This window comes from Drosophila elegans, unplaced genomic scaffold (assembly GCF_018152505.1).
Source record: "Drosophila elegans isolate 14027-0461.03 unplaced genomic scaffold, ASM1815250v1 contig_149, whole genome shotgun sequence".
In the NCBI taxonomy this organism is placed as follows: domain Eukaryota; kingdom Metazoa; phylum Arthropoda; class Insecta; order Diptera; family Drosophilidae; genus Drosophila; species Drosophila elegans.
In genome coordinates, this window is record NW_024545513.1 from 11,030,575 (window position 1) to 11,041,705 (window position 11,131).

The 11,131-nt window shown below is 47.4% G+C and overlaps 1 protein-coding gene across 1 annotated transcript; it reads right to left on the reverse strand.

Moving 5' to 3' along the window:
• Positions 1-3: 3 nt before the first annotated feature.
• Positions 4-10,377, reverse strand: LOC108137135 (homeotic protein spalt-major). The gene is made up of 3 exons (XM_017258688.2): positions 9,937-10,377; positions 7,033-7,956; positions 4-6,218 (listed from the first exon to the last, which is right to left on the reverse strand). Exons 2-3 carry the CDS (start codon positions 7,924-7,926, stop codon positions 1,209-1,211), a joined length of 5,904 nt encoding a protein of 1,967 aa, XP_017114177.1. The 5' UTR covers positions 7,927-7,956; positions 9,937-10,377; the 3' UTR covers positions 4-1,208.
• Positions 10,378-11,131: the final 754 nt, after the last annotated feature.

Consider the following 11,131-nt stretch of genomic DNA (forward strand, 5'->3'; position numbering starts at 1 on the left):
TGATTATTTGTTCTTTTGTCATTATTTTATTTGAATTCAATTTGTAATCCATTCTCGATACGTGTGTCTTTCAGAGTTTACAATTAAGTACACTTTTACAGTTTTAAGTACATTTATAATCGCTAAGTACATAGTTTAATTTGTTCAGTAGTTTGTTGCTGCTGCATCCATCCACATTAAATATAACCGATATATTTGATATAATGTAGTTGTGTGCTTCATATATATATATTTATATATATATATAGGCATGCATTGGGTAAATTTAATTTCGTTTATTTTTGTTTAGCTTAAACAACGCTACAAACGCGAAATGCTTTGGTTATTGCTGTAAGAGTCCACTAATTTAATTATATAAGAATCATGCTTTTCGTATATTTAAATAGCTATTTATATATATTTAATATGTTTTAAGTGTGTGTGTGTATTTTGTTTATAGGCTACAGCAATAAATGAGTTTCGTTAAATAGGATCCTTAAAAAAAAAAGTGTTTCTAAGCCTAGGCTTACAAATACTACATGACTAAACGATTTTTCGTCTGCTTTTGCCACCTTAAATTACTACGTTTTTAAGCCACGCTGCGGTTTCTCAAGGCCTCTTTCAATGTACATTACATTTTTATCATTAATTTTATATTCTATATATTATTATTTATTTACTTAAGTTGTGTGTGTTCTTGTATATTTGTCGGTTTTGTGTCAAGTCTTTTTTTTTTGTCATGCTAAAATGTTCGTTGTTTTGTTGTCATTGCCGCTACTTAAGGCTAATTGTAAAATATGTAAAATTAAGTTAAATATATAGCTAGGAAAAAAATATTTATAAAAAAAAAATAATTAATGCTTGTCTGCAAAGATTTTGATTAGCTTGTTTGTTGCTTTTTGTTTGGTTGAACCGCTTAAAATAGGAGTTGGCAAAAAAAAATAGGGGTCTATAAAAAAAAAATATTTATATGGGTGGCATAAAGCTCCCTATTGTTTTCCATTTTCTATAAAATAAAAGCCTGTGGCTTTTCCATCTAGAGAAAATATAAATGAGCAGCTAGCTTGTTAACCTTTTTTTTAAGTTTTTGTTTTAGTTTTTGTTATAGTTTTAGGTTTTTTTGTTTTTTGTTTTTCCTTTTAAAGTAGACTACCATTAATGAAAACTATATAAGCTTTGGTATGTTTGGTAAGGCGGTACTCCAGAATTTATGGCTCATCTTAGACACTTCACTTGTTGTCCACGCCCAGCAATTTGGCGGCCTCGTCGGCGGATGAGAGCAGTTTGTTAAGGATGCCCTGATCGCTGATGCCCAGCAGATTGCCAATCAGATCTGATCCAGCCACGCCCCCTCCGCCTACCTGCGAGGGCGTCGCCTCGCCCATATTCTCCTTGTGCTCGCCCAAACGACTGGCCCGCCACTCACTGGCCTTATCGAGCAGCTCATGCAGTTTGGGCAACTTCAGTCCCAATTTTGAGCCACCATTGTTGCTGTTGTTGTTGTTGTTGTTGTTGTTGTGACAGCTATTTTGGTTGTTGTTGGACTGGGCACTGGACTGCACCGGTGCGGGAGTGCTGGGCGGACTGGCCACCTGCTCATCATCGGAGCAATCGGACAGGCCGGGATTGTCGCCATTGTGGGCACGACCACTGTGCTTCTTCATGTGGCGCAACATGCTGTGCTTTAGCGTAAATTTGCGCAAGCAGATGTCGCACTGGAAGGGCCGTTCGCCCGAATGCGTGCGCATGTGACGACGCAGATCCTCCGTGGACCAGAAGCGACGCACGCAAAAGGCACAGACCACCTTACGGTTGCTGTAGTCGGGGTATTTGCCCCGGCTGCTGCCGCCATTGGAGGTCACACCCTCATCATCGGACAGCTGGGCGGGATGGACGGAGTGGGCAGGATGGGCAGACTGAGCCGAAGCCTCCAGGCTCTCGTTCTCGATGGCGCCCTTGGCCAGCAGCAAGGCAAACTCATGGGCATGGGCCAACTTGATGTGCTCCAGGCACTGCACTCGCTCCGCAAAGGAGCCCTCGCAGAGGTGACACTTGTAGGGCAAATCCCCGCCAGCCAGGGCATCGCTGGCTCCACTGGCCACCACCACGGCGGCGGCATTCATTTGGGCCGCCAGCTTCTGGATGAGTTGCTGTTGCTGTTCCCGCTCTCGCTCTCGCTCCTTCTCCTTCTCCAGTTGCTGCTCCTGCTCCTTTGCCCGCTCCAGCTCCAGCTCACGCTCTCGCTTCCTCTTCCTCTCCAGCTCCTGCTCCAGTTCCAGTTCCCTTGCCCGCTCGCGCTCCCGCTCACGTTCCAGCTCCAGTTCCAGCTCCCTTTCGCGCTCCTTCTCCTGGCGACGACGTTGCTCCTCCAGTTCGATCTCCTCCACCGACTTGGGCACCGGTATGGGCTCGCTGACATCCTCGGTGGGCACATAGACGGACATGGCGGACTCGACATTGCCATGCTTGCGCAGCAGATGCCGATCGCAGTTGCTCTTGGTGGTGAAGAGCAGGGGACAGTGGGAGCACTTGAAGGGCTTCTGCCCGGTGTGGGTGAGGATGTGGCGCCGCAGGGAGCTGCTCCAGGGGAACATGCGCTGGCAGTAGGGGCAGGACACCCGATTGGGGGCCAGGCTGTAGGCGGACTTCTTCTTCGGTTCCGATCCGGAGCTGCTGCTGGTCACGTCCTCGGTGCCGCTGTTGTTGCTCTCGCTGGCGCTGCCGGATGCGACCAGGCCCTCCTCGTCGCTCTGCTCCATGTGATTGGCCACATCGCTGGGCCGGAAGTAGCTGTTGAAGCTCATGTTCTGACTGGTGGCATTGTCCACCAGTTTGGCCACCGGCACCAGGTCTTGTGACTCATCCTTGAACGGCGAACTGGCCACTTCTTTCAGCGATTTACCCACGGACTCTGCCTGGGCAATCATGGTCTTCAGGCTGCTGGCATTCCCAGCCGGTGGCTCCTGCATGATGCTCTCGGTTTTCTGTGCAGGATTGGCCATGGCACTGGGCACTGGTGCCTCATGACTGGCTGGCTGCTCCAGTTTCAGCTTCAGCTCCATCTTCTTCTCAGCCGCCGCCACCTGCTCCTCCTCCTCGTCGTCGTGCTCCTCAACCGCCTGTTGCTGCTCCTCCTGCTCCTGGTTCATCTCCTCCTCCAGCTCCAGATCCTCCTCTTCGTCGTCCTCCTCCTCCTCCTCAAAGTCATCCACTTCCTCCACTGTCTCATGCTCGTGCTCATTCTCATGGTCATTCTCATTCCCATTCTCATCCTCATCGATGACCAGCTTGGGCTCATCATCATCCATGGCAATGGTTTGGCTGGGCGGCTGGGGACTCCGATTGGCCAGCGGATTGGCAAAGTGCAGCAGGGGATTCCCAGCCACACTGCTGGAGCCATGCGAGAGGGCCTGCTGGAGCAGACCGGTGTTCTTGAGCTGCTGCGCCAGTATGGCGTACTTGACCTGCTCCGAAATGGGACTATGGCCATGATGATGATGATTGCTAGCGGAGCTACTGGCTCCTCCCGAGCCGGAGGATCCCATCACAGCGGCGGCGGCGGCTGCAGCAGCAGCAGCGGCAGCGGCGGCGGCAGCACTGGATGCCCCCCTGCCCCTCATCACATGATGGCCACTGCGCTGCCGCTGGGCATAGAACTGCGGATGCTGTTGCTTCACATGGCGCTCCATGTTGGAGCGCAGCGTGAACCTGGCCGAGCAGTGTTCGCAGGCGAAGGGTCGCTCGGTGCGATAGCGTCGCTGCTTCTGCTTGGGCATCAGCACGCCATTCTTGATGACCATTTTGACGGGGCCACCGGGTGGAACTGGCACGCCCACGGCCATCGGATTGAGTCGCTGATGTGGTGGTGGACTCACCAGCGATGGCTTCTCCGGATGTGACTGCTGGATCGACTGCTGCTGCTGCTGCTGTTGCGGCGGTGGAGGTGGCGCCATGAAGGGAAAGAAGGGGAAACCCGGCGACTGCGACTGGAACATTAGGCTGCGGAACAATTGCTGCATGTACTGGGAGGCGGCATCTCCGCCAGCGCCGAATAGTTGCTGCTGGGCAAGCAGCAATTGCTGCTGCTCCAGGGCGGCGCTCAGATCGGCTGTTCCGGGCGTCACAGTGGCCACCGGCGCCACTGATGGAGCGGCCACCACGTTGGGCATGGCCAATGATGGCGGCGGCGGCGGCGGCAGCGACGGCATCGGCAGCGGCGACGACGTGATCAGTGGCTCCGGTTTCTTGCTCAAATCCAGCACATCCATGCTAAAGTCCAGACCCTTCTCCTCCGGCACAATGGCCGACGGTTTCTTGTCCACCAGCTGGTCCAGACTCTTGACCTGAATCTTCGAGGGCGGCTGCTGCTGCTGCTGCTGCTGGCCGAGCACCGGCGTAGCCACCAAATGGCTGCTGTCACCTGCCATTAGCATGTGCTTTAGCTGGCAACTGGAACTGGAACTGGGACTGCGTTGCTCGGTTAACGATGGAGCGACGGCAATTGGATTTGGTGGCGGCGTTGGACTTATCGAACGGAAACTCAGATCGGCCAGGTCATCGCCGCAACGCAGCGACTTGGCACCGTCGTCACAGCCATTGGCATCCTCGGCCGGATGATAGACGATGGCCCGTTTGACCTCCTCGCGACTGGTCTTGCCATGGCGATTCCTCAGATGCCGCTCACAGTTGGCCTTGGTGGTGAAGGCATAGTTGCAGACGGCGCACTCGTACGGACGATCGCCGTTGTGGGTGCGCATGTGACGCACCAGGGCGGCCTTGTCGCACACCGCATAGGGGCACATGTTGCAGCGGAAGGGTCCGGCCGGACCCACTGCACCCAGGTGCACCCGATTGTGGCCCTTGAGGGCACGCAGATTGGGGAACACGGCCGAGCAGAGTTTGCAGGGGAACTCGCCGCGCAGTTTCATGCGCCGAAACTCCGAGGTGAAGGCATCCTGGGCCTCCTCCTCCTGGTCGCGACCATCCAGACTGTACTGGCTGGAGCTGGGCGTATTCACCGACTGCTCGAAGTTGCGCAGGAAACTGGAACTCGAGCTGGTCATGTTCAGGATGCTCTGGATGTCGGCCAGATCCTTGCTGTCCGCCGGTTCGTGTTTAATGGGCGATGGCGGATGCGAGATGGCAGTGCAGCCACTGGCCACCTTCTGCTTGAGGTACAGATGATGGAAGAAGTCCTCGCTTTGTTGGCGAATCCTCTCCTTGCGTTCCAGCTGCTCCTCATCATCATCATAATCATCATGATCCTGCTGCGCGTGCTCCTGATCCTGCTGCTCCTGCTGCTCCAACTGGTCCACATCCTGTCGATGCAATGGCGAGCTACTGGCCCCCAGCAGCGGTGGCAATCCACCGGAGATGCCTCTGCAGCGGTGTGCCTGCAACTGGCGATGGCTGGCAAAGATCACCTCGCAATCGCGGCACTTGGCCGGAATGTCCGAGTGGCGCTGATCCAAGTGGGCGCACAGCGAGGGCAGGGTCTCGAAGTCGGAGGCTCCGCAGGCGGGACAGCTGAGCAGCAGGCCGGCGTTGGGTCCGTCCTCGAGGGAGGGCGATGGCGAGGGTGTCCTGGAGGCGGCCCCAGAGGCACTGGCTCCGGCTAAAAGCGTGGCCACATCCGGTGTGCTGGTCAGCATGGCCACATCCGCCTCATCCTCATCCTCTTCCGCGTCCTCCTCAATCTCCTCCCTATCTATAATGTTGTTGTTTATGGTGATTCTGGGGCGACGCTTCTCCAAATGCTCCGGCTCCTGGTCCTCCTGCTCCTCCTGCTGCTCCTGCTGCTCCTCCTTGAGATTGTTGTTAGCCTTGTGCGAGTTGTTGTTGTTGTTGTTGTTGTTATTGAGGGTACTGCTGGCATGACTATGACCACTGGACACATCAGTGGAACAGCTGGCATCACTCTCGTAGCTCTCCGCTCGTCCCGATAACGTGGTGGCCCCCAGTGGCTGTTGCTGCTGCTGCTGCTGTTGCTGCTGTTGCTTGGCGGGATTCTGTTGCTGCTGGCGTCGCTGTTGCTGCTGCTGCTGCGACTGCTGTTGCGACTGCTGCGACTGTTGCTGCTGCTGATGCGTCTGCGCAACTTGATGCTGCTTGTGGGTGCGCATGTGACGGTGCATGTTGCCATTGGTGGTGAAGGTCAGGTGGCAGTAGCGACAGTTGAAGGGTCGTTCGCCCGTGTGGACCAGCACGTGTCGGTCCAAAGATGATGCGGAGGATAGCACCTGTTCGTGGAGAGGGCAAAAAGGGCGGGAGAAACGGAGAAACAGGTGAGTAAACGGGGGTTAATAAGGTATAGCCATTAAATACCCCAGAGCAGCTGTCTATTATATTCCTCAGTTACAACACTCACATACCCACTGACATCTTAGTTAGCCCAACAAGAACTCCCTTGAATACACATTGAAAAAAAAACAATCTGATATGAAACCATATTTATAAAAAAAAATTATTTAATTTAACTCCCTTAACTTAACAAGAACTTATCTGATATTAAACAATATTTGGATTAACCATTTATTGCCCAACATCATACTGGTTTAAAATTATGTTTCAGCTCAAGTCATAATTGGTAGCCATGATGTATGAACAATATTGTTATAATTAATGTAAACTTAATATTTATTTATTTATCAAAATATTCATAGCATCTGCATTATTTTTATTTGTTTTTACCTATACATTTTTGTAAGAATATGAAAACAACCTGTTTAAGATCAATTTAAGAACCCCTTGTAACCAGTATTTGTTGTTTTTGAAAAAAAATTCAAATATTTATTATTTGCTATTCTGCTTGTATTAATTACAATTTTAAATTTTTTAAATTACTTTGGAGTATGGTAAAATTTAATTGAATCTTGTTTCTTTTTGATATTCCAGGCATTTTTTTTTTTAAGATGTGATCTATTAAACTATTTTATTTACTAAGTGATTCCCATATCTGTTTTCTTTTTCAAATAAATATATTGTTTAAGGAATAACATTATGATTTGAATAACTAAATAGACTTAAGCCCACCAAATGGACAGGATGACTCACCTTGGAGCAGATGCGGCAGGTGAAGTTCTCGGTGTCGCCGTTGGCGTAATTGTGGCACCGGATGTGGTTGGTGAACTCGTGGGGCGTGGCCGAGACCACCTCGCAGATGGGGCAGACGTACTTCATGTGCTCATCCCCCGCTCCAATGCCACTCTCGCCGCTGGAGAGGCACAGGCCCTGCGGCGAGGAGCCCCCCGATCCGCCACTGCTACTGCTGCTGCTGCTGCTGCTGCTGTTGTTGTTGCTACTGGTCGAGTTGGAGTTGGAGTTGGAGGCAGTTGCCCCAGATGCGGGCGGCATTCCGGTAGCGGGATTGGCAGTGGTGTTGGCAGCACTGCTAGTGCTGTTCCCCAAATAGCCACTACTGTGGGCCGTACTGCTGGCATCCACGAAACCCGATTCCGAGAGACTTCCCGCCGAGCGATTGAGACGGAACTTTTTGCGCAGCGAACTGGCATCGCCACTGCTGTAGTCCACCACAATGGAGGCCTGGGTGGCGCCACTGCGTCGCTGCTTGTGCCGTCCCAGACTTCGCGACGGCACCACCTCCTCCTGATCCTCATCCTCGTGCTCGTGCTCGAGCTCGTGCTCCTCCTCCTCCTCGTCCGTTAGCAGATCCTGCTGCAGATGATTCAATTGCTGATGCTGATGCTGCAATTGACGGAGTTTACGCTTGCGCGATGTGACAATCGCCAATTCGTGGGGCGTTGATGTGGTCTGTGTGGAGCCAGGGCCACCACTGCCCACCAGTTTCTTGGGCGTGCGACCCAGGTCGAGGTGCTCCAGCGACGATTCCGAGGTGGTGGAGTCCCGCCGCTGACGCTCCATCTCTGATTCCGTTGTCGTGCTGTTGTTGCTGTTGTGCTGCTGTTGCTGTTGCTGTGCGGCGAGCATTTTGCCAAAAAGAGTTTGGTCAACTGAGAGCTACGGGTACGAAAGAAAAATTGAAAGAAAAAATGGCTCTTAGTGGTGGGTAAAATTAAGTCAGCACAACTGTCAAATAGGTCTACCCTTTAAGTGTTGTACACCTAGTGTTTGTAAATTCTTTTAAGATGCAGAAAGTACATATCAAAAAACTATGACATACATAAAGCCAATCAAAGAAAAAAGTCCCATAAAATGTTACAACACTTTTGTTAAAATACTTGTTAATACTTTTAATTAAATCCCTACAAAATTATGAATACATTTTTAAAATAATTTACAAACTTTAAGCAGCCCCAGTATCAAACAATTATAATATTAATACTTTACAACATTATTAAGTGTTCTCAGCACTATATATTTGAGAAATATTTTAATAAGCTTTTGTAGAATGTTGAAGATTTAAAGGGAAAAATTCATCATCATTATAGTTGTATACTTTTGCTGTAATAAGAGTAGCTCTTTCTAAACATCATCTAGAGTTGAAATGATAACAAACGCATGAAAATCGAGAGATCCCTGGCATTCCCAAGTCTTCGGTTGTCGCGTAATTCTACACTAAATCTTCAGACTCATAAACAGCTGGTCGTACATGACAAACGAAATCCAGGAAAGTAAACAATGCTAAAAACAGAAGCCAGTTAATCGTGTTCTTGAGAAGCGGCAATAAGAAGAATTCGCGACTATTGACAATGCATTTGAATCCAATACGCATCTGGCAGTGCCGCAGATTGGAATCCAATACGCATCTGGCAATGCCCCTTCCTGACGCCTATCGAAATGTGGGCACGCTCATTAGCATTCAGCGTTATCAAGGCTATGACTATTAGTGCTTGTATTTTGGGTGTATGGATCAGTTTGGATATCCTAACTTCCCACCGAAAAACAAATAAAACAAAAAACCTCAGAGGCTGATCAAAAATTTCTACCGATAACGAGCCCACCGTCCGCTTTATGTACGAGTATATCATTTTTTTTTGGATGTGTGTTAGTTGTTTGTTGTCCATTGGCTTTCGGTTTGGCCTTTCATTTTGGTTGGCTGATTTCAATTTCGCCGTGACTCATGAAAAGTCATTGAGATAAAGACTCCCTGCCAAATATTTTTTTTTTGGGCGGGGAATCGGTAGGCGATTTTTTGAAAAATTCACACCTTTATGACCCTGGAAATTCTCAATGAACGAGTTCTGGTGGTCAGTGAAAAACAAATTTCTAATCAAGCGATGTGATGTGAAGTGAGCCGTTTGACATGCAGAGCAACCCGGCAATATTAAACAGATCATCAATCTGCATTAACCCTCTAAACGGGGTCTCATCATCCCCGAATGTTTGGGTTTTTCGCCGCCTCGGACTGTGTCAAAGTTCAAGGGTTTTGGCATTGGTCATGGGTAATTTTTTGACCCAGCTAATTGCAGGCAGAACTTGACCCTAATAAACTGATGGAAGGGGTTTATAATAGGGGACGTTCTACGAATTAAAATGTATACAAATATTTGATGCAACTTGAAATCAATTTCTCGAGCTCATTGGTAAATGTATTATTTGACTTATTTTAAATCTATTTTGAAGACTGTTGGAAAGCGGTTTTCCAATTGATTCCAATCAATAATTATATTTATGTTGGGATGAGCTGAACTTTTGAATCTTTAGATGTTACAATAAAATTCAAAATAGTTATTGTCTTTTAAGTGATTGCCATTACAATTTTAAAAAAAATTCTTTAATAATCCGTTTAAGACAAATACTGTTCTCTACAATTGTAAACATATTATTTTAGCTTTTTTTTGTCAATAATTTGTCTTTTTGAGAATCTAGGAGAAATTTGTTTAAAAGCTAACCCTTAGATCTATTCCAAAATTATCCTCTTGTTAATCCATGTTTTTCGGCTTGAATGGACATTCAAAACAATAAACACTCACACACAGCACAATAACAAAAATAAATATATGCTTTCATCCAAAATAAACACAGTAAAAAAATTACCTTAGTGGATATTTAGTTGTGAAATTTTGTTCAACAATTGCGACGGCATTCCAACTCCGGATTTCGCACTTTGAAAACAATTTGGTTGGATGGTGTTTTTAAGTGGTGTTTTTGTACAATTTGTTTTCAATATTTTTGTAGTTTGTTTGTATATTTTTTTAAATAATATTTGTGATAGCACTTTCTGGGTTCACTTTGTTTTATGCACTTTTCTTTGGCTTTTAAGCTTAGGTATTCCAAGATTCCCAATGGTTTTTGAGTGGTAACTTAAAAAAAATGTATTTTCTTCGGGGAGTAGAATTGAGAAATTCTGTTTGTTATTTTGTTTTTTTTTTTTTTTAAGTAAGTTATTTTGTGTGTTTTTCTCTGCTTTTCTGAGGCGCCGCGCACGAGTTTTATTTTTTTTCTGTGAGCGCAGCCGCAGCGCACCGATTCGGCAGATGAAAATCGACTGGTAGATGTATCTACGAAGCCTATATTTATAAAAGCGCACTCGTTCTGCCGACGCCGACTGCGTCGCAGTCTGCGCTGCCGACTGCGCAGCCCGCGAGAGCGAAAACGCGTGAGAGCGGGAGGGAAAAACTACGAAGAGAGCGCTCTCTCCTGAAAAAGAATGATGTATATACGACATCATACGAGAGCGTCTTGCGTTTTTGCGTCTGTGTGTGCGTTAGATAAAGACGCTGACAGCGACGTTGACTGCGCTGCTCTTGAGCGGCGGCAGCGCAGCTTGGATTTTGGTTTTGGCTTCTTTGTTGGATTTTTCTTTTTCCTTCTCTTTCCGACTTCTTCGTTTCAATTTTATTTTTTTTTTCGGGCACAAATAGGATTACACACGCATGTGAGAGCGAGAGGGTGATATGTTCCATCTTCCAGGAGAAAATAAGAGGGGAGAAAACTTAAAAGAAAGGTGGGGAGAAGAGTAAAGAGAGGAGCAATAGGAAGACTGGATTCTCAAATAAAATTGTATTTCTTCTTTTGGACAATTCTGGAAAATATGTTGTTTAAACTTTTATCTACCATTCTTTAATGAATAAATAAAACATTGAAACAATAAAAACGCTTCATTCAATTATTTATTTATTCCAAAAAATTTAAAACAAATTTTAAAATCAATTTAACCCATATATTTTTCCGCCTTTAAAAGTATCTAAGCAAATTGAATATTTACTCTAGATGGAAACCACTCGCACCG

Excerpts from the sequence above, each read along its gene's own strand:
- LOC108137135 (XM_017258688.2), bottom strand. The coding sequence starts at position 7,926 with ATGCTCGCCGCACAGCAACAGCAACAGCAGCACAACAGCAACAACAGC. Across the intron at positions 6,219-7,032 it reads CCTGCCGCATCTGCTCCAAG|GTGCTATCCTCCGCATCATC; the intron begins GTGAGTCATCCT and ends CTCCACGAACAG.